The following is a 21,940-nucleotide window of genomic DNA, read 5'->3' as shown; positions in this document are numbered from 1 at the left end:
GGGATGGGGAGCCTTGTTGGGTTTGAGCACACCGGCCCGGAGACGGCCTGAGCGGTGGCCTCTGTCCCGACATCATCCTCTCCGCATTTCTGCATGAAACTTTTCATGACCAAATGTCCTTTAAAGCACGCCGCCAGGAAATCCTCTCGTCTTCTGGGAAGGACGCCAGCCCTGCTGTGCTGCCTCAGGAACAGGTGAGCGGGAGGTTGGCCTACGCCCTGGCCGCTCGGAGGGAGAGCCAGGGGGCCTGGAGTGGGGGCAGTGGATTGAGGGGCCTCCGTCAGAGTCACAGCCCCCCCGCCCCCGGCAGGTCCCCTCGGGTAGGCTGGTGAGCAATGTCCTCAGTGCCCCACAAGCTGCGGGAGAACCTTCTGGAACAAGATGGGGTGGAAATTTTTTTTGGAAGTATAATACTAATTCACCTGTGACAAGTACGTGCAAGAAACCTCTTTCCAGGCTTTGGGAGCCGGACTTGTCTTCCTGATGCTCCCCAAAGGGAAATATTTGGTGTTTTCAGTGTAAAAATACCAGAGATTGGCTTAAAAATAAAACCATGCAGAAAACTCCCAGGATAGAGACTGAGCAGTCCCCCAAGGCTGTCTCAGAGCCTGTAAGCTTTGGGGACAGTGTCCCGGACTCCTTCCGAGGCTTACAGATACGCTCCGCACAGCACACCCCTCTGCAGGGAAGGGACTGCGCAGGTCGTCTGAAATCCACACCCTGGGAGAGCCTTCCGTCCCTGGTGTCTCCACGTGTCCCTTGCATTGCAAAGTAGTCTGGCTACCACCGCCCTCTGGGCGGACGTGGGGGAGCCCCTGAGGCCCGGTGCTCCCTCCCTTCTGCCAGCTCCAGGGGTTATTCAGCGAGTGCAGCGCCCCCATTCATAGGACAGACTTAGGAAAGCCTCAGGTAGCAGGGACTAAAGAACGGGCCCAGGCTCCAGCTCTAAGAACCCCACCCACCCTTGTCCTCAGGCACTTAGTCCCCTCCCTTGGCCAGGGTGGGTGGGGTCATCGGAACAGTCCACACCCGCATCAGGCTGTTCTGTTCGCCAGTGTTGTTCTAACTCTCCACCAAACCTGTGAAGTGGGGACTACAAGTGCCCATGATTGACAGATGGAGAAACTGAGCCACAGGCTGTCAGGGACACCCAGCTAGATTTGGGAAGGTCAGGGATTTGGCCCCAGGGGTCTGACCCAGGAACACCTGCCCTTTTACTCCTGCTCTCCACTGCACAGCCTGCTGGCCAGGATGACTAATGCGGCACACCTCACTGTGTGCTGAGCCAGATGGCAGCCCCAGCTCCTGGTTACCTGTGCACTTGACACGTGGAGAAAGATTCTCTGCACATGTGATCGAGTTAAAATGAGACCACTACGGTAGTGCTAATGTAGTGACCACAGGAGAGGCCAAGTGAAGATGGAGACCAAGACTGGGGGTGGGGGTGGTGGTGGGGAACGTGGCTGCAGCCCAAGACAGCCTGGGGCCCCAGAAACTGGAAGAGGCAAGGAAGGACCCTTCCCTGGAGTCTTCAGAGGAGCCCAGCCCTGTGGCACCTGGATTTCTGCCTTCTGGCCTCCAGAACCACGAGAACATAATTTCTGTTGTGTTTTCTAAGCACCTCGGTTGGTGGCACTTCGCGGTGTGGCAGCCACAGGAAAATAAAACCGCATTCTCAACGTGTTACAAACAGAACGGCTTTGGGCACCCCTGGCCCTCTTTCCCGGCAACTCAGTTGAAGTGACCCCAGGTTCACAGTGCGCCACCACCGCCTGCCCATGGGGACTGCTGACCTAGGCACCATTTCTGAAAAAATAGACAAAAATCACGAAACACCCTCCCAACTGCAGATGCAGCCCAGAAATGAAGAACCTCAGGAAACCCGGCCCTGGGGCGCATGGCTTTCCAACCCAACTGTCATCTTGCTCCAGTTAATTCAACGCTTTTCTACAAGCTGTGATGTGATGAGGCTGTGGTTGGTACCCCAGCCCGGCGGCAGGGCCCGCACCTCTGGGCCTCATGGGTGCGGCGGGGGAGGGGGTCTGCTCAAGCCGGAGCCAGGCTGAGCGTGCGCGGACGCGGGTGCGCGAGAAGGCGGGACCGAGTGCGAAGCCCATAGGCAGAACTCCGGGATTTGAGGACGGCAGAGGCATGGGCGGTGGGGTCGCCGGAGGTCTGCGGGGTCCGCGCGCGCGTTATTGCAGATGGCACCGAACTGGAAGAGCACCGCGGGCTCGGGAGGGGGGGGGGTCAGACGGCGGGCGGCGGGAGGCGGGCGGCGGCATGTGCCCTCCACGTGTCCTCCGCGCGCCCCGGCCCCTTAAAGAGGCGGAAGGAACGCGGGCGCGCGCTGCCGCAGACGTCACACGCCCGTATTTGCATACGGTTCGAGGGTCTGAGCGCGACACAGCGTGACGTCCCCCACCATCGCGGCCTCTGACTGGTCGTCGCCGGCGGCGCCGGAGCGTATTTGGCTTGCGCCGAGACCGCCCAACCACAACCCGTCTTGCTTACGGGGGGCGGGGCCAGGGGCCTCGGCCAATGGAAGGCGCTGTTGTTGGCGGCCACGGCGGCGCAGCCCCTGGAGCTAGCGAGGCCACTGCCGCCGCCGCCGCTGCTGCAGCCGCAGGAGGCGTGAGGAGTGGACGCGAGGCGCTTGACCGGGTAACGGCGCGCTGGGGCGGCCGGCGAGGGGCCGGAGCCGGGGCAGCGGGGGCCCAGGGTGGCGGGCGAGAGGCCCGGGGCCGCCGTGGGAGCAGGCCTCGGCGGCAGGGGCGGGGCGGCAGCCGGGCTGGCGGGGAGGCCGGCGGGGAGGCCGGGGTGGCGGGCGGCGGGGAGAGGGCGGCCGTGGGTGACCCGCCGCCCCGCCCTCCTCCCCGGCGCGGCCCTGAAGGTCAGCAGGCGCTTTGTTTCCGCGTGGCGGTCTGCCCGGCTGGCCGTGACCCCGACGGGAGCGGCGGCCGCGGGCCCCTTTGTTTTCGGGGCGCGGGGTTGTGCCTGCGGGGAAGCCGCCCTTCGGGACCGGGACGGGGATGGAGCCGGCAAAGTTCCATGTTCGTCTTTGAGCTCAGAGACGGCGGCGGCGCCCACGGTGGTGCGTTTTCACCGGACTACCGAGCCGCCGTCCGCCCGGGGCTCGCTTTTCTGGCGCGCCCGCCGCGTGCCAGCGGAGGACCGTGTGGTCGCGATAAGACCCGCCCGTCCGCGCCCGCGGGCCGTCTGCCCGGGCTGGGGGAGGGTGGTGTCCCCGGGACGTGCTGCTGCGGGTGTGCGCTGTGCTCGGCTCCGAGAGTCAGGAGTTGTGGGTCCCGCACCGCCTCCCCGCAGTGCCGGCTGTGCGGCGGAAGGACGGACGCGGGCCGGGGCTGCACCGCGGGGGCGCGGCTCGCCTCTCCGCACGTGCTCTCTGGTTTCGTAATGACCCGGTAGCTGGTGTCCTCCCGGCCCACTGCTCGGGAGGCCCAAGGCGCTGGCCGGCCCATGACGGCTGTCCGTCCGAGGCGGTCCAGCTTGCACGAAGGCGCAGGCGGCTCGGACCTGACCCGGCGTTCCTGCTTCTGCAGAGGGGGAGGAAAAAGTTCTGCGGAGCCTAGCTTGGGTCCCGCCCGGGGGGTTGAGCCCGGCAGTCGCTTCCCGCTCAGACTTCTAGGATCCTTACCGATCGCTAAATGCTTCCCCAGGTAGGGTCTGGAAATTGTTTCAGCCTGCGATGAGTGATGGCTGGTGCGGGAAATAACCTGCAGATGTCCAGTGAGCTTGAGCGAAAGCCGGCTGGCGGCAGGAGGGGGACCCAGTCCAGAGATGAAGCGGGACGTGTGCCAATGCCAGGGAAGTGAAATCCGGGCACGCGAAGTTTCTCCATTTACTAGCTGCTTGTTTACTTGTTTCGGGATAAGGAATTTTTTTTCTTTCATCTTTTGAGGTAAACGATCCTAGTGCGAGATTTCAGAGGATCAGTGGAAGATAAGACCTTTTTGGTCAATAAAAATACGGTTGGCAGAGTTTAATTTCTCACAGCATCATGGTGACAGAAGGGACTCATTTTGTAGATAAAGTAGGCAGATTACTTAGGAACATTTTATTTATTTTTAAGGTTTTATTTATTTGTCAGAGAGCACAAGCAGGGGGAGCGGCAGGCAGAGGGAGAAGCAGGCTCCCCGCTGATCCCAGAGGGATCCCTGGGATCATGACCTGAGCCCAAGGCAGCGGCGTAACCGACTGAGCCACACAGGCGTCCCACTTAGGGGACGTTTTAACTAGAATTTTAAGGCTGCTTCTTCTGGTATGATGAAAATAATTGTTTTCGAAATAGTTATTTATATAAAACAGTAGTTATTCCAACAGCATAGCGCTGTCCGAAATACCTGTCGTTACACATATATTTGCAGTCTTTTTTCCTGGTTTACCAGTGATACTGCGGTTATTTGTACTTCTGTGTCATAAAATAACATCTAAATGCATTCCTGAATTTTGCATTATTTTTCAAGACGATTATAGAATAGTGATTGGAGAGATTGGATTCTTTACTTTAGCTAATTTAATCATTAAATTAGTTCAGTAAACTGAATCCTGAAAAGTTTCGTTCTGCTTTAGGATTATTGTCCTCTAAATATGTACATTTTTTTAGTTGTGTGGATCGGTTGTGTGGATTACCAGACTCTTCTGGTGTTTTGAGTGTAGAGATTTTTATTTTATTTTATTTTACTTTATTTATTTATTTGACAGCGAGAGAGGTAACACAAGCAGGGGGAGTGGGAGAGGGAGAAGCAGGCTTCCCGCCGAGCGGGGAGCTCGATGCGGGGCTCGATCCCAGGACCCTGGGACCATGACCTGAGCCGAAGGCAGACGCTTAACGACTGAGCCACCCAGGCGCCCCGAGTGTAGAGATTTTTATCTGTATGAGGTAGTTCATAATTCTTTAGAGATGAAGTACACAGAATTGGGGTGTGTTTGTCATTACAGTGTGTGAATTTGTATCTGAATCTCTAATGACAGTGTTTCGGTTAGCCTGTCAGGGTTTTAGCAGCCCCTTGGTGCTGGGAGCGTATCGGTTTCCTGTATCTGCAGTGCTGACCAGCCAGTGTTACGATTGACGTCTTCAACGTTTCTCTTTTCTTGAGTGGTTGATGGTAAGTCTTTTAGTATTAGGCGGAGGTGACCGCAAATGGGAATGTATAAATGGCATAATAGAGTGTAGAATTACTTATCTTTAGAGTTTTTTTTCTTGCTTTCTCTTTGTTGGCCACAGTTTTAAAATGTTTTAAAACTGTTTTCAGAAGCTTATGTTGTATTGCCAGAAATTTTGCCAGAGAATCTAAATTTGTTTGGTTTGTTTTGGAACAATAGTATGTAGTATCTGTGGGCAGGAGGGTGATGTAAATTCCCAAAGGCCTACGGCCACCAGCTATGTGAAATAGGCAGAACCCCATATTGCTGGCATCCAGCACTGGCCCTGACGGCCGAGTGTGAATGATGAGGCAGCAGTGAGGAGTTTGTGGGGGGTTTGGTCCGAAATTGCTACTTCAGAGGTGCTTACTTGAAGTGGAAATGTGTTTAGGCATCCATGGTGAAAGGGTGGTGATTACCTAGCCTGACCATTCTGCCACTGGGAGGTTTCACAAGTGGCTAGAGCAGGGTCTTCACAGGAAGTCGCTGTCATCCGGCCTTCCCTTACTTTGTGTGATCTCTCCTCCTTTAGCAAGTACTTGTGTCCCCAAACTGCAGGTGGGGAATTTGTCCTTATCCCGTGGGAGACCCTTATCAATACGCAGTGAAGAATTTTGTGTTCGACTGCTAGGAAATTTTTAAGAAGTAGATTGTAGTAGTAGATGACATAGATTTGTTTTCATTTGACAGCCATTGGTTTTCTACCCTGTCCTCTTCAGAGAAGGCAGGGCTGCTTTCCTTTGCCATTTAATTTAATTTAATTTAATTTTTTAAAAAGATTTTATTTATTTGTGAGAGAGAGAATGAGAGAGAGCATGAGACGGGGGAGGGTCAGAGGGAGAAACAGACTCCCCGCTGAGCAGGGAGCCCAATGCGGGACTCGATCCAGGGAGTCCAGGATCATGACCTGAGCCGAGGGCAGTTAGTTGTTTAACCAACTGAGCCACCTAGGCGCCCCTGCCATTTAATTTTAAATTTCATGAGTATTTATTAGCAGGAGAGGCAGTGTGTTTTTGTAGTAAGGAAACTATAAGAGAGCACTTTGTGACTTATATTTCTTGATCTTGACCACTCACTGTGTCGCCTTAAATTTCCTCTTAGAAGTATACTCTGCCAGCTGTTGAAACTAAATGTGCTTCCAGTCTGGGTTCATGACTACTGTGCATTTTAATATTATCCAAAAGACTGTTTCAAACAAGAGGAGATGATTTCCATCAGTTTTGTGGTAGAGAGATCGACTGTACACCTCAAACATTTACGTACAAAGGTTGTAAGAATGCAGTTGTAAGTATTACACTTTAAAATATTGCGTACATGTAGGAAAATAGTTTTCAGTGCCTTGTATCTATTCATTCATTCCTTCATGAGCCTCTCTGTGCTCGGCATAGTTCTAGGTACTGGGGTATCACTCTGAACAAAACAAAGGGCCTTGCCTTCATATATTTTCATAGTGGGAGACAGATAAACAAGTTGGATGGTGGTAGGTGCTTTTGAGAAGAAAAGTAGAGGAGTAGGGACTTGGGTGGTTGTGATTTTTTTTTTTTTTTTTAAGATTTTATTTAGAAAGAGAGAGCAGGGGGCAGGGGCAGAGGGAGAGAGAGAGATTCTTAAGCAGACTCCAAGCTGAGTGTGGAGCCCGATACGGGGCTCGATCTCAGGACGCTGAGATCATGACCTGAGCCGAAGGCAGACCCTTAACCGATTGAGCCACCCAGGCACCCCAGTTGTGATTTTTAAATAAGGTGAAGAGGGAAGACCTTACAGAGTGACAAGACTTTTAAATACTGGAGTTAGGGAAATTTTGAAATGTTTGCCTCATTTAGTCATATACTAATGCATTGCAGAGGAGAGAGAGTGGAAGAGGAAATTGGAGATGTAGCAATGAAGAGCCACTTTGCCCTGAGTAAAAATAAGAGTGTTTGGTTAAGGAAAGGAAATACATTTTTTATTTTCTTCCGGAAAACTGAGGGCTTGGTCTCTTGCAAGTTTCTGAAGAGATGGTCCACTGTTGCCTGGTAGCACTTAGATCATGTAAGCAGACTTAACTTGCTCTGTGTGTTCACAAACTCCGTGGGAGAGCCTAAGGTGTGTGTGGAGTCCCTGATGCCATGTTGTGCGCAGGCAGCGCAGGGGCGGGCTGTGACCCAACAGCAGTGAGTGAGGAAAGCAGAGACTGCCTGGCGCTGGGTCCTGCCAAGTCCTTTGCTGGCTCCAGGGATTGCTGCGTTGAGCAAGTAGAGAGCTCCCTGCCCTCATGGAACTTGTTCTTCAGTGGGAAACTTGCATTGTTTACCCATCCTTTTTTTTTTTTTTAAACATGATAATAGAAAGTTTAAAACATGCAAAAGTAACGATCACCTTTATCTAACACCTACATGTAGTAATGAACTAATCGCCAATTAGTGCATCTGTAAACATATACGTGTGATTTTTTTTTAAGATTTATTTGAGAGAGAGCGTGCCCGTGTGAGTGGGGGGCGGGCAGAGAGAGAGAGAGAATCTTCAGACTGCCTCCTGACGTGCACTCCATCCACTGCCCGAGAGATCATGACCTGAGCCAAAACCAAGAGTCGGACACTCAGCCAACAGCCACCCAGGCACCCCTACATATGATTTTTTAATTAAAAAATTTTATAAATGTCCAAAGAGAAAGGAAAAACATATGTATTAGATTATCAATTATCATATATGATCGAAATTAGTTTGAACCCAACTTCAAGACTCTCTTTAGGAGCTTAGGACCTGCGCAGTCTTTGCTAAGAGTACAAGCATAGTTAACAAGGACACTTTACATTAGTTTAGAAACTTACATAAGTTATTTGGTTGTTTACTTTAGACGTGTTTTTGCTTGCTTACTTGCATATTGGATCCAACACAATTACCCTCTAATGCTAAGGAACATAATGATCGGCTAGATAAAAAAATCTACCTGTCCGGGCAATATAAATGAGATCTGGACTGTCCCAGGGCTTCATATATTGGCCAGGTTTTGTGAGTGGAAACATGGGGATTTCTTGCAGGGGGTATCCTGATTCCTTCTTAGACTAGATGGTTCTTTTCTCCTTTCTGATGTGGTCTTAAGCTAAAACAGGATCCGGTACTCCTGGAGGACTTGGACCTGTATGCCAGGGCTGGATCAGACTCCATCTTAGGTTCATAGGGTAGGATCACCATCCCTTAGACTTTTATGTGAACCATGTCATTAACACCACCCTCATTGAATAAAAATGATAGACTGTAATGGAATTCTGAAGTCTTACAGAGGCATTGGGTTACATTTAACTTAATTTTAGCTATTCAGTTATTTCATGGGAAGATATTGAGGACCTTTGACTAAAGGTAGATAACGTATGAAAATTTTGGTTATGTGAAGGATGACCACATTCCCCAGCTTACTCCTACTTAGTCTCTTAGAAATGGCCCAGTTTGAAACTGTATGCTTACTCTAGCTATAGACTAAGTGTTGTTGTTGTTGTTGTTGTTGTGTGTGTGTGTGTGTGTGTGTGTTTTAAGTAGGCTCCACACCCAGCATGGAGCTCAACCCGGGGCTTGAACTCTTGACCCTGAGATCATGACCTGAGCTGAGATCAGAAGTTGGATGCTTAACTGACTGAGCCACCCAGGCGCTCCTATAGAATGTTTTTTAAATTAGGAATTTAGTTATAGTGGATAATTTGCCACAAAAACTAAAAATTTTTCCCCATGAAAACAATTTTTTTGTTTGGGTTAAAAATCCATAAGTAGGGTTGTGAGGTATCTTAAATAAATAAAAGCAAAACATTTATTTGTATAATCGTGGAAATTTGCATGCCAATCCAAATTTAGAATTATAGACTCCGTTAAAGTTGTTAGTCCTGGGAAGGACCTGAACTGCTCTATTCTTTTATATTTTTGAATATTCTTTTGCTTGGTGACCTGTTCATATTTTAATATGATTGCCTTTTAGGTGAAGGAGACCTTCAGATGAGGCTTCAGCATACCAGCATTTAAAATGAATGGATGGTTGTATTTCTCAAACCTGCAAATTTGGTAGTTCCTTGTGACTTTCTATTTGAACTAGTCGGGATTGCTAAACATGAAAATTGACAAATGGAACTCTAGCTCGTTTATAATGTCACCAACTCTAGATTATTATTCCTTATACAAAGGGAGAACTGTTGAGAGGAACTGGATTTGCTGCTCTCTGACAAGCAGCAGGGCAGTGTGTAAGCGTGTTGCAGTTACGGAAGCCGAAGGAGGCCTGCAGCGGGCCGTGTGCTGGGCACCTCTCCCGCATCGTTCTGTCATCACAGCAGCCCCTCGGGAGGCCCCGTATAGTTTGTGGGTGTTGGAGCCCTGGTTTCACAGCTAGGAGACGGCAGGGATAGGCCTCAGAACCAGGTCACTGTGTGTTTGCTGTGTTCTAGATGTTGAGTCCTGGGTTTGCTCTTTCCTGTTGTGTAAGCAAGCCTTCTCCTGTCCTTGATTGAGCACTTTGTCTTGTTTTCACAAGTGTGTCGGGTTTAACTTAACTGCTTTGTCATCATGTCACCAGAAATAGTGTTAAATAGTGCATGGCTTCACATAGTTGGAAATAAAGTGGATCGTTGTGTGAAGGGAATCTGTCACTTTGGAGTGGCGTCATTCCACAGGAAGGTGAAGCTCTTTGGCCTGTGTCCCGCAGTGGGGCGTGTGTTCACTCAACAGCCATTGTGCTGGATGCTGCTTAGAGCCCTGGGACTACATAGTGCCCAGCATAGGAAGAGCATTGTTACTCCATTTTTCTAGACCGCGTCCTTCTCGGGAATGCTGCTGCACTGCGGGATCCTGACTCTGACCGAGCTGTTGATCGTCATCTGTGCCAAGGACAGCTGCAGGCATCTTGAGTTAAGCAGGTGGAAGTGGCAGCAGAAAGTGAAGTGGTTGATGGTGGTAGGGAAAGGTCAGGAGGGTCTGGATCTGAAATGTGCGAGGATTTTAATCTAAAATGGGACCAAAGGAAATGAAATGGAGAATCTCATGCACTCGCTTTCAGAAAAATAAGACGGAGACTGATTTCCCACAAATCCTTATTTCCAGAAGATCAGAACTTTACAATTAGTGAGCACCTGCCAAGAATCTCTCCTTCTTATCTTTGAGCCAGTGGACTCACTGGGTGACATTTTTACTGGATTTTTCCCTTTTGTACTCTTCCCACAAAGTAGTTCTGTAGCTCACTCTGTAGCTCACTGCAGTTTGCGTGTCCCAAATCACAGCTCCTCTGCTATTCCCACAGAAACTCAAGGTCTGGTAACTCGACCTTGCCTCAGTTTACCTCTTTTCTTTTAGGTTGACATTACATGGTGTCAGGAGCGGGATCTGAAGGAGCCAGCCACTGAGGAGTGACGACCCCCAGAATCGAGCAAGATACCCACATCTGAGCCCTTTGTGCTCTTCGCTTCCGCGAGTCACCATAACTTTCAGTTTGGTAAGTCTCTCCGTTATCTAGCTCTCCCTTTTTTTGGTTGAACCCTCAGACTTTATTCAAGATTTGTCAGCCCTCTTTTGTTCTTAATCTGATAATGGGATCCCAGTCATCTAAATGTTCTAAGGGTGTCCCCCTTTCAGGAACCCTGACCAGTTTTATGTTAAAAAATGATGGTCCTTCCTCATGCCTGTTTTTACCTATGTGGATCAGTCTTACTAAGAAGGGTAACTGAGGGCTCTGATGGCCATTTTGGGGAACCTTTAGTCTTTTGAGACTTCTCTTTCTCCCAACTAAGTTAGAAGACCATGGCTACAAAATTAAAAAGTCCAAGTAGGATAGTTATTTTCATTGGTATCTGGAGGTTTCTAAACGTGTTCAGGATTCTAAAATTGCCTCCTTACAAAATATTGTTTCCAAACTGACTGAAGCAAATAAATAAGTAAAGATGGATAAAAATAAAGTGTCAGAGGCCTCTTTCTTGGCGCTAGCCAAGGATCCCTCTTACCCTCACTTCCCCACCTCCTTCCATATCCCTCGTGGCCTCCATACCCCTCCCCTCTATCTGAGCTTCCTTTCATTGAAACCTCATCAACTTTAACCCATTAAAACCTTTCCTTTCAAAATTAGATCTTCTGAGGATGCTGCTAAACCACCCCAAAGTGCCTACACCCCATGGACAAAAGTTGAGTTTAGGGCTGTAATTAAGTACCTCCCCAAGGTAACTGAGGGTCTTCGTAGATGGGTGGAGGAATTTAATATTGTAACCCTGATTTACCAGCCTGGTCTCCAATCTCTGTCAGTTAGTCCACGTGGTTGTTGGAGAAGGTCAGGCCCAGCGCTGGATGAAAATAATCTCTGGGGTTTAAACTAGACCAGCCACCAGCCCTTTTGTATGACCACGCTGGCAGCATGGCCAAAAGCCTGCATGAAGTCATCCCAAGGGCTTTCCCCAAGCCCGTGGACTAGAATAAGATTCAGGCACTCACCCAAAAGCCTGCTGAATCTGTCTGTGACTTTTATATGACTGTCCATGACTCTAAGTTGTTTTCAAGGAAAATTCCAGGCTTCCCGTAGATGTTGAGTCCACCCTGGTGGGGTTTGATTCTATGGTTGTAAATGGGACTTAAAACTGTTAGTCAGAGTAACCTATATGGGACGGCATTGAGCCTCCCACAGATGGAGACCACAGAACAGGTGTGTCCTACGGGGCCATTATTGCAGACAGTCTGCCCACTGGAAGAAGGCTCACTATAAATTGAAGTCCAAGCAGTTGCAACCCCCTAAGAGGCAATGGCTAAACCCACCCCAGTGATGGGACCCCGAGGGCACACGGGGACTATTCCCCAGCCTTGTGGGAGGGGAATTATTTAGGATGGGGAGACTGCTCTCCAGATTGGGGATGAATTTTCTCACAGTTTCACTTAACGCAGGAACTATTCTATCGGTGCTCTACCCCAAATTGTCCCTTCTTTGGAGTAGTACATATGTGCAGATAGAGGGGGTCTCTGATAAACTACAACATGTCCCTGTTTCTCAGCCCATATCCTTTTATCTGGGACCTTTGCAAGACTACCAACCATTTCTCCTCAGCAATTTGGCTCACATACATTTAATCTAGGATGAGATTTCCCAGGGAAATACATTGCATTTTTTTTCTTTCCCAACGGGAAAATATTCCTTGATTTCAAATCCAATACTCAGGAACATTCAAGCCCATTTATTGCACTCTGCAGACCAAAGAAGACCAAACTTTGGACTCATCCCCACTATTAAACCTAGTACCCCCACTCTTTGGGCAAAATCCTCAACAGACTGAGGCAGAATTCATAGTGCCCCTCCTATTAATATCCAGATTGATCCCTCAGAACCTCTCCCAAGAATAAATCAGTACCCTGTAAATAATAAGAGGACTTATCAGGACATAAGGCCTATCCTAGAAGATGATAAGGACTCTTATCCTTTGTAGTAGTCCTTGAAATATCCCTATTTTACCCATAAAAATTCCCATGCCCAAGGATGGAGATTGGTCCGGCATGTTAAGGCAGTAAACACTGTAATTCCTCCACCCTTTTGTCTCTAATCCGTACACACTATTGGTATCCAGCCCTACTGGAGGTGTTTTTTGTTGTTCTTGTTGTTTTTTCTGTAGTTAATTTATGCAGTGCATTTTTTTTTTAAAGATTTATTTATTTATTTTGAGAGAGCAAGAATGAGAGAGAGAGAGAGTACATGCGTGGGGGAGGGTCAGAGGGAGAAGCAGGCTCCTCGCTGAGCAGGGAGCCCGATGCGGGACTCGACCCCGGGACTCCGGGATCATGACCTGAGCTGAAGGCAGTCGCCCAACCAACTGAGCCACCCAGGCGCCCCGCAGTGCATTTTTTTAGTATTCCTTTTGATAGTGTCTATAAAAATACAATAGCCCTTTTGCCTTTACCTGGGAAGGATGAGAATACACACAGATAGTCATGCCTCAAGGCTTTACTGAGAGTTCTTTCTTCACATAGGTTATAGCAGCTGACTTAAATAACATAGGCTTCTTTAGAGGTTTCATCTTACTACAGATATATAGATGATTTCCTTCTTTGCTTGCCTTCCAAAAGGCTGCTCTCAGAAAGACCTTGTTCAACACAAGGTCTTAAACAAAAAAATTGCTATTTGTTCAAACCTCTGGTCCGAGATTTAGGACAATTTAATCACAGAACAGGGACTGCTCCTAGATGCTGAAAGACTGCAAGGCATTTTAAACTTTCTGTACCTCAAAATCAAATGTGAATTACAGGGTTTTCTTGGGCTGGGTCACGGTTGGATTCCAAACCTCTTAATGGCTGAGCCCCTTTGTGCCATACAAAAGAACACCAAACCGGATCCCATTGTTTGGAATGACCAATATAACTTCTCCTTTAAGACTTTGAAGGAAGGTAGTAAGTCCACCTATCCTTAGACACCCAGATTATCAGCTACCCTTTTCTCTTTTGTAGATGAGAAGGAAGGGAATGCCCTCAGACTACTTATCCCAAAACATGGGGCTATCACAGACCCCTAGGTTATTCTGGCCAACAGTTAGATCCACTGCCTGAGGATACATCCCCTGCCTTAGGGCTCTGCCTGCCAGCACCCTTAGTGAAAGCTACTGAAGAGATAGGGGATCTTCCTCAACCCTCTTGATGCGTCAAGGCTTTAGAGGCTCTCTTGGGTCACACCACGCCCAGCACCTTTCAACAAGCTGTTTCCTCCTGCCAAGTCCTCTTACTGAGCCCCCCCATCACTCTCATTCACTGTAACAGTCTCAACCCTGCTACCTTCTTCCCTCTTCCACTGATGGAACTCCCCATGACTATCTGACTTTCGCAGATCAACTGTTAACCTCTTGTGAGGTCTTATAAGAAACCCCTCTGACACACACTGATCTTTCCTGGTGGACAGACTCTTACCTGAACTGTGGAAGTGGTGAGTTCGTGCTGGGTATGTGATAACAGTTTGGAGGTTATTGAGGCTGGACCCTTACCTTTGGCTGCTTCAGCTCAAACCAGCTGAAATAGATGCCCTCACTTGAGCGTGCCTTTTAGCCAAAAGCAAGACCACAGACATTGATACTGATTGCCAGTATGCCTTTGGAGTGGCGCATGACTTTGGAATGTTAGGGGAAACAGCAGGGCTTCCTCCCTTCCAGTGGAGGTGAAAGTAAGATGGCTCCTATGCCCCAAATCTGTTGGATGCCAGGATGCCACCAGCAGCTCTAACTGTTGTGAGTCTGATTCAGTGGAAACCAAAGGAATCTACCTCACGGATGCCCCTGTAAGAAATGCTGCCCTTAGGAGATCCGTTGACCAAACCTCTGTCGTGGCCCAGAAGACTCCTCCCCCGGCGAGGACCTATGGGGCTAACCAGGGAAGGGCAGCAGCTGGCCTGTGCAAGAGAAAAGCAGAGTTGGAAATCAGAAGGCTGTTGGGACCACAAAGAACAGGGACTCTGCTTTGGACCTAGTAATAAGCTGGTCCTTCCAGAAAATCTAAAGCTTTCCTTATTGACCACTATGCCTGAATTAAACCATTGGTCCCCTGAGAAATGATAACGTTTATGGATCAGTGTTGGTGGAAAACAGCAAGGCCACAAAAATTGCTGTCCTGCTTGTTCACCTGAGCTGAGCTGGCCCCGGGACACTGTGGACCGTTTGAGGCCTGGCCGATGAATTTCAGACATTTGCCTCATCTCACGGATAGAAAGATGTTCTAGTGATAATTTGCATCTTTTCACATTGGACTGGAGTGTTTCCGTGTAGAAAGGTTACTGCCTCTTCCTTAGCTAAAGTCCTTTGAGCAAAGGCTTTTCCCACTTGGGGAGTACCGCGGTGACCAGGGGACCCACTTCACTGGCCAGGGAGTCCTTGGACGAGTGAATGTGTGCCATCTGACCAGTTCTGCAGCATTTCCACTCTTTATCCTCAGACTTCAGGACTGGGCCAATGTTCAAAGAGAATTATAAAGATCTAGTTTATTAAATTAGTTGAAACCTTCCAATACCTTGGCCAAAAAGTACTGCAGTTGGTTCTTTTAAATCTTTAATCTACTCCATTCAGTATTCATAAACTCCCACCTTTTGAAATAATTACAGGGCAGCTAATGCATTTAGCTCCTGCTTCCTTTGATCCACAACTGAAAAACTGGTACATACTTGAGTATTGCAAGGGTCTAATTAAATCCATTGAGAATAATCACGCTGTGGTAGGGTAGAACAATCTTTCCACACCAAGAGACAAAAGACGTCAGACATCACACTTTACAGCCAGGAGAGTTAATCTGCTGGAAGAGACATCTCCATAAAGATTCACTCCAGCCTTGTTGAAAGGGCGCCTCCCAGGTGTTACTGAGGAACCCCGGTGCCATCAGGTTCCCGGAGACAGACTCCTGGATTCATGTGTGCCATCTAAAAAGGCCCCAAAACCTGAGAGGACCTGCACCCCAACTGGTAGCGTAAAGGTAAAAATTTTTTTTTTTTTTTTTGAAGATTTTATTTATTTATTTGAGAGAGAGAATGAGAGACAACACGAGAGGGAAGAGTGTCAGAGGGAGAAGCAGACCCCCTGCCGAGCAGGGAGCCCGATGTGGGACTCGATCCCGGGACTCCAGGATCATGACCTGAGCCGAAGGCAGTCGCCCAACCAACTGAGCCACCCAGGCGCCCAAGCTAAAAATTTTTAAGGACTGAAATACATGACATTGGAAGTAGACAGTCTTCCCAAGATACTGGGGCCAGGCCTGTAGAACCTCCCCCTTCACGGAATTTGGTGTTGCTCAGCAACCGAGTCATGCTGTCTAAAGTTGTAATTGTCCCTTTGCTGGCCTCCTTGCCACTCCTTGGTTTGCCGGTAATGCACTCCTTTGTTCCCACTCTGCAGACACTTTTTGATTCCACCAGCGCTACCCATTGTTGGATTTGCACTGGAGTTAACACTAAAGCCCCAACTGGTGGCCTGGCCATTATCCTTAGAAGGATGGCAGAAGCTTTCTAGCAGAGATAACAGGGCTTTCCTCTGGTGCCTTTGAAGCCGTACATAGTCCCTGGCACCAGACATGAAAGCCTTCCGTTGGGTGCTCCTCACCCATAAAGGAATACCCTCACTCAAGTCTGTGCATCTACCCAAGACCTTTCTCTGTGTTTCACAGACAGGGACAGGACCGGCAGAAGCCAAGGCTGCCTCCTGGTAAGCACTTGTGACCCCAGTGGTGCAGGACTCATGATCACGAGTACACTCCCCACTGGGTCTGCGAGACCACGAGGTCTCCTCTGTTGATGTATCTCCGTGATAGGGTACTGGGAGGAGGGAGCGACGTGCTTCCTTTCAGTGGTGCCTCTGGGGAATTGCTCAGAAATCTAGCGAATACTGGAAACTTAATTCAACATACCTTCTCCTTGGACGATCCCCAGATCTCCATTGGAACCTCACCCACAGCCACCAGACTCATTTGTTAATCCAAATATATTGAAATTTAAGACATTCCTATAACCACTTCCATGATGCTAAAAGCACCAGTTACTGCGTATTGTGTGTAAATAACTGTTTGTTTGTTTGTTTGTTTTTTATTAACATATAATGTATTACTTGTTTCAGGGCAAATGACTGTTTTTGAACCTGAGGTCCTCTTTTTCATTCCAGGGGAAAAAAATCTGGGCAAAGGGGTCTACCTAACGTCCTGTCTTTAGAAAACACTAGTTATTTCTTTCTATGTGGCAGAAACATACACTCCACATTCCCCTTGGAAAGGATGCTGTGAAGTTGTTGCCCTCATTCCTGCTGCTGAAACCAGGAAAACCCTTCCACCTACTGCCCCTGTGTCCAATCTGGGGTTTTCTCCTACTGTCCTAAAATAGCACATGGTAACAGGGATGGATAGCACTTTGGGTGGATGTCGCGAATACCCCATAGTAGATAGGGATTTGCCTGAGCCTTGTTCTCTTCTTGGGTTGGGTTGCAGAACCTGTAAAGGCAACTTGGAATCTGTGGTCGTGGTCCGATCTTTACTGCTCCTGTTAGAGCTTTTGAATATCAACAAGCCCAGCTAGACAGTCGCAGTAGTAGTCTTCAAAACCGCAGTCCTGCGCCTTCGCCCTACAGAGCAGGGAGGGGAAGAATGCTGTTTTTATGTTAACAAATTGGGGGAAATAATGCAAGAATGAAAAATAACAAGAGGTAATATCAAACTGTGAGCTGAAATAAGCCAGGCCCCCCAGGACCTGGGACATTTTCAGCTTATTAAATATGGGCAGCTGGGGAAACTGGTCGAGGAGGTTTTCCAGCCAGTAGCCGTTAATTGGACTTTTGGCCCTGGGTATGATCCTCCCAGACATATGTACAAACTAGAGTTCTTTTCCGCACCAAGACTTCTCCTGAAGCTCAGCTGGGAGACACATGACTGAGATTCCCCATTTCTTGACTGTTGGTTGTTCAAATGGGGCCTGATATCCTCATGCCATTTCCCTCCTGTAAGGGACAGACATCTCAGGATGTCCCTGCAGTTAGTTCTCAGGGGCACCATCCACTCACAGCTACAGACATCTCTGACTAAACCAGACAGCCAGACAGATTGGTTGATCAACGTGGCCTTCTGTGAAAGATGTGGATCAGAGGGGGAGATCTGAGAGGATTTGAATCTAAAATGGAACTGAAGACTATGTAAAGTGGAGAATCTCACGCATGCGCCGTCAAAATAGCGGACTTGAGGACTGTCAGGCCGATTTCCCATGAACGCTTGATTGACAGAAGATGGAAGCTGTCTCCAGCCAGTGAGTGTCCACCGAGAATCTCTTCCCACCTTTGAGCCGTTGAACTTGCCGCGTGGCTCCTACCTGGATTTTCCCCTTTCATACTCTGCCCAGAAAAGCACCCCACCCTGAACCTTCAGCGGACTCACCTGTAGCTCCTGAATTACACTTCTTGTGCTCTTCCCAAGTCAGCTCTGTTTCCGGTCATCAAGCTTGCCTCGGTCTGTCTCCTTTCTCGTAGGTTGACAGAAACCCAAGTCCACATCATAGGCAGATGACCTTGGGTCAGGCGTTTTGCCTTGACCAGCCTCCGTGTCCTCTCCCATACGCTGGGGACGTTGCCTCCCTGGCAGAGTTGGTGTTGGGTGGAAGATGTGGGAGAGTGCCTGTCACACGGAGCCCTTGCTAGTCAAGAAGGTGTTAGACTCAGGTGTGTGGCTTGATTGGGTGTTATCGATGAGGAGGGAAACCGGAGCCTGTCCACTGAACTGGCCGTGACGGCGGCTTCTGAAGAGCAGGCTGTCGCCAGCAGCTGGCGTGCGTGTGGCCGACGCAAGGCGCTATCTGACGTGTCTGTCACCGGCGCAGGCACATCAGAGTTGGCGTCACGGCGCAGCGGGTATCCATCCGTACTCTGTAATCCGGAAACCCCGCTGTGGCGATCCTCCTCTTGCTGTGTGAGTAAGGAACTGGGGGCTGGGCCACCACACAAACAAAGATGTTCGCGTGGACGTCAGCAAAGGTGTGCTGTCGGGAAAGCCGTCAGGACTTCACAGCTGGTGACTGGGAGGTACGGACGTCAGCTCTTAGGCTGTTGCCATCAGATGTTATTGTGAAGTCTTCCCTGCCTTGTAAGTCCCATCAGTGTGGGGGAGAGCAGAAGGGAAGCGTGGGAATACTGCGGCTCCGGCCGCCCGCAGCGGAGCGGGAGCTGGGAGTCAGTGTTGGGGTAGACGGCTAGAAAGGCTCGGGGTTCAGGTTTCTCTGTGGAGGGACTTGGGACTCAGCAGCAGGTGGTGGGGACCATTGATGATTTTCTAGAGCCCTCACTGACCGGGCGTGTGAGGTGGAGGGTGGCCACAGCCACTAGAGCGTTCGTTACCTTGTTTCTCTCCTTCTGGGCTTCATCTGCAAGAACAGAGTCACCAAAGAAAAGCGCAGTTGAGTTAAATACAAAACAATTGCAGATTATAAATTCCAGTTGGAGCTATTTTTCTTAAATATAGAGGTTTTTGTTGTTTTGTTTCACCCTGAAGCATTGTGATGGAGGGGTTTGAGCTTTGCTCAGAATAAAGAATAAAACATTGACAAGTTGTCGGCCTGGGATAGCTCTCGAGAAGAGGCTGTGATGTGTGTTTACTACGTCTGAGATGAAGGAGCATCACTACCTCTGTTCAGCTATGCATTTAGTCACGGTTTTGAAATTTCACTAATATCAAGTTCTTTTTAAGGAGTAAATGTCCTAGAACCTAGCTTTAATGTTTATAGGTAGAAAATCACCTAATTTGGAGATAATTCTTTGTCATGTCTTGTAAAAGCAGGGTTGTACTGAGTGTTCACATCATGTTTTTGCACAAGCATTACCATCTTCAGTGTGTTGGTAATAGAACATACAAAACCAGTAACGTTTAAAAATCCTCCTGGGGCTCCTGGGTGGTTCACTTGGTTAAGTGTCTGACTCTTGGTCTCAGCTTAGGTCTTGATCTTGGGGTCATGAGTTCAAGCCCTGCCTTGAGCTCCACGCTGAGTGTGGAGCCTACTTAAAAGAAAATACTAGGGGCGTCTGGGTGGTTCAGTTGGTAGGGCATCTGCCTTTGGCTCATGTCATGATTTCAGGGTACTGGGATTGAGTCCCACGTCGGGCTCCTTGCTCAGCAGGGAGCCTACTTCTCCCTCTGCCTGACACTCCTCCTGCTTGTGCTCTCTCAGTCTCTCTCTGTCAAGTAAGTAAATCTTTAAATAAATAAATAAATACAAAAATAAGAAAGTAAAAATGTTTCTGTGACTTAGAGTGTGAAGACAATACAAGCAATAGTAAATGCTTTGAATAGTTCTAAAATAATTGGCTTAGTAGCACAGACTTATGTCCCTATTGCTGAAGCTTATTAGAGAGAGAAAGCAAATTAGAATGATTAATCTTACTCTCAACTCTGGTCATTTTAGCACCAAAAAGAGTTTTTGGGGTTTGTTGTTTTTTTTTTTTTAGTGAGTAAAATGTGCGTGCACTAACATGCATAGATCCTAAGTAAGATTTGATGAATCTGACAAATATATGTATCCAAGAAACCAACAGCGCGTTCAAGATCTAAAACATTTCCATCACCCCAGAAAGTTCCCTCTTGCTCCTCCTAGTAGACCCTCATCCCCCATAGACAGCCACTGACTGCTACAAGCACCCTAGAATGTTCTTTGTGAATATTTAGCGATGTTAATTGTTACAACTCTCTTAATTTGTAGGAGATCAAAACATTCAGATGGCAGATAACAGGTAAGCCAAAAAGGACTTTGTTCATTGGGATTTAAGTTTTAGTTGATTAGCATGAGCCAGGCCACTGGTCAGTGACTGTTCATTAGCAGCTCTGGTTGGCAAGCTCCTCCCTCCGCTGCTGTGTTTGAGCCCAGGAGGAGATGGCTTCACACATGGCAAGTGTCTCAAATATCGATACTGAAAAACCTCTCGTGGGAAGTGATCATGTTGCTCTCCAGGTCTTAATACCTCCCAGGTATTAAGTGATTGACCTGTGATTGACTTGACACCATCCTCACCTTGTGTAGCTTCCGATGGTCAAGTGAAAGATTTTGTTTTGTGGCTCGTCCTGAAGGTTATGTTTGGTCTTGTGTAGTGTTTGACGTGGTTTAATTTTGGTGAGGGAAGCCATGTCCAGGCATCTTTGAAAACTGATATACCTGTTTTTGTGAAGTTTAATTGTTTGTAGAGACTGTGTGGTGAGCTTACAGAGCCACAGTGGGCCTTGTGTCCTAAATACTTGGTAAGGTGGCACTTCCTTGATCCCTTTAGCAGCCGGCCAAAGTGTAGCATGCAAGTTGGCTGGCTAGTGGGTTCAGTTTGAGGGTGGGGAGCAGGTTTTTTGGGGGGAAGAAACTGTAGAAATGAAAACTAAGAAGATTTGGCCAGGGTTGGAAATTAGAACTATGGGACATGGCAAGGGGTGGGGGTGTGTTAAGTGGTAGGTGGTGTTTTTTTGTCTTTGTTTTTTTTTTTAAATAACAGGAACATATCTCGTAGATACACCCGTGTGTCCATAGTTCTGTCCAAATATAAAGTCGTTGTAGAGCTGCCTCTTAATATGTTACACAAGAAAAATGCCCTTGTGCTCTTTGTCTTTAGAACTTCTTGGTAGTAATACTTATTTAACATACTGTCTTAGTTTTTCAGATGGTGTTCCTTCAGATGCCTTGGAGGCTGCTAAAAATGCAAGTAACACAGGTCAGTTCACCACCCATGGGAGAGTTCGCATGCAGAGCAGAGCATAGCATCTTCCACTCTTGAGCCATTTCTTGCGATAATACAAGTCATACAAGTGAAGGATTACTGTGCTTCAAAGGTTTGGGGAGGTTAGAGTCATTCAAGTGGAAATTGGTACTTGGTCTTTAGACTTTTATGATAGGCTTTCCAGAAGTAGGATGACTAGCACAATGCGCCTCCTTGTGCCCGCTGCCACTCAGTACTCCATGGCTCAGCCAGTGACTGGTCTTCTTAGTCTGTGTCCTTCTTCCCTGATCATTATGGAGCAAACCCCAGACTCCATATCATTTTGTCCATCAATTCATAGATGTGTTATTTTTTCCTCCATTTTTAAATTTGTATATCTATACTTTTTTCCCCTTAAACTGTTTGAAAGCAAGTTGTGGGTATCCTGACTCTCTTCTCCTAAAACAGTTTCGTGTAAATTTCCTAAAAACTAGAATGACTGCTCCTAACCCCAGTGCCGTGACCACAACCAAGAAATGCGGCGTTGACATGACACTTAGCTAGTATGTAGTCATGTTGCTATTTCCTTGCTGTTCTCGGCTGCTCCTTTTAGCCGTAGCCCACATCCAGGTCCA

The 21,940-nt window shown here is 48.2% G+C and overlaps 1 protein-coding gene across 4 annotated transcripts in view; it reads left to right on the top strand.

The window, feature by feature from the left end:
• The first annotated feature begins 2,517 nt into the window (after nucleotides 1–2,517).
• Nucleotides 2,518–21,940, top strand: part of NAP1L4 (nucleosome assembly protein 1 like 4) — a 45,773-nt gene continuing 26,350 nt past the window's right edge. For 3 of the 4 annotated variants that reach the window (XM_081797619.1, XM_081797622.1, XM_081797621.1), the window contains exons 1-4: nucleotides 2,518–2,664; nucleotides 10,474–10,612; nucleotides 20,330–20,360; nucleotides 21,262–21,320. In XM_081797619.1, the coding sequence (XP_081653745.1) occupies nucleotides 20,347–20,360; nucleotides 21,262–21,320 (73 nt within the window). In that variant the 5' untranslated portion in view covers nucleotides 2,518–2,664; nucleotides 10,474–10,612; nucleotides 20,330–20,346. Of the gene's footprint in view, nucleotides 2,665–10,473; nucleotides 10,613–17,598; nucleotides 17,894–20,329; nucleotides 20,361–21,261; nucleotides 21,321–21,940 lie in introns of all 4 variants that reach the window. The other variant, XM_081797620.1, reaches the window with a different exon arrangement.

The sequence above is a fragment of the Leptonychotes weddellii genome, chromosome 11 (genome assembly GCF_054177405.1).
Source record: "Leptonychotes weddellii isolate Sample4059 chromosome 11, ASM5417740v2, whole genome shotgun sequence".
Lineage (NCBI taxonomy): Eukaryota > Metazoa > Chordata > Mammalia > Carnivora > Phocidae > Leptonychotes > Leptonychotes weddellii.
The sequence above is the reverse complement of the archived record's forward strand: the minus strand, read 5'-3'. Positions and strand labels throughout refer to the sequence as shown.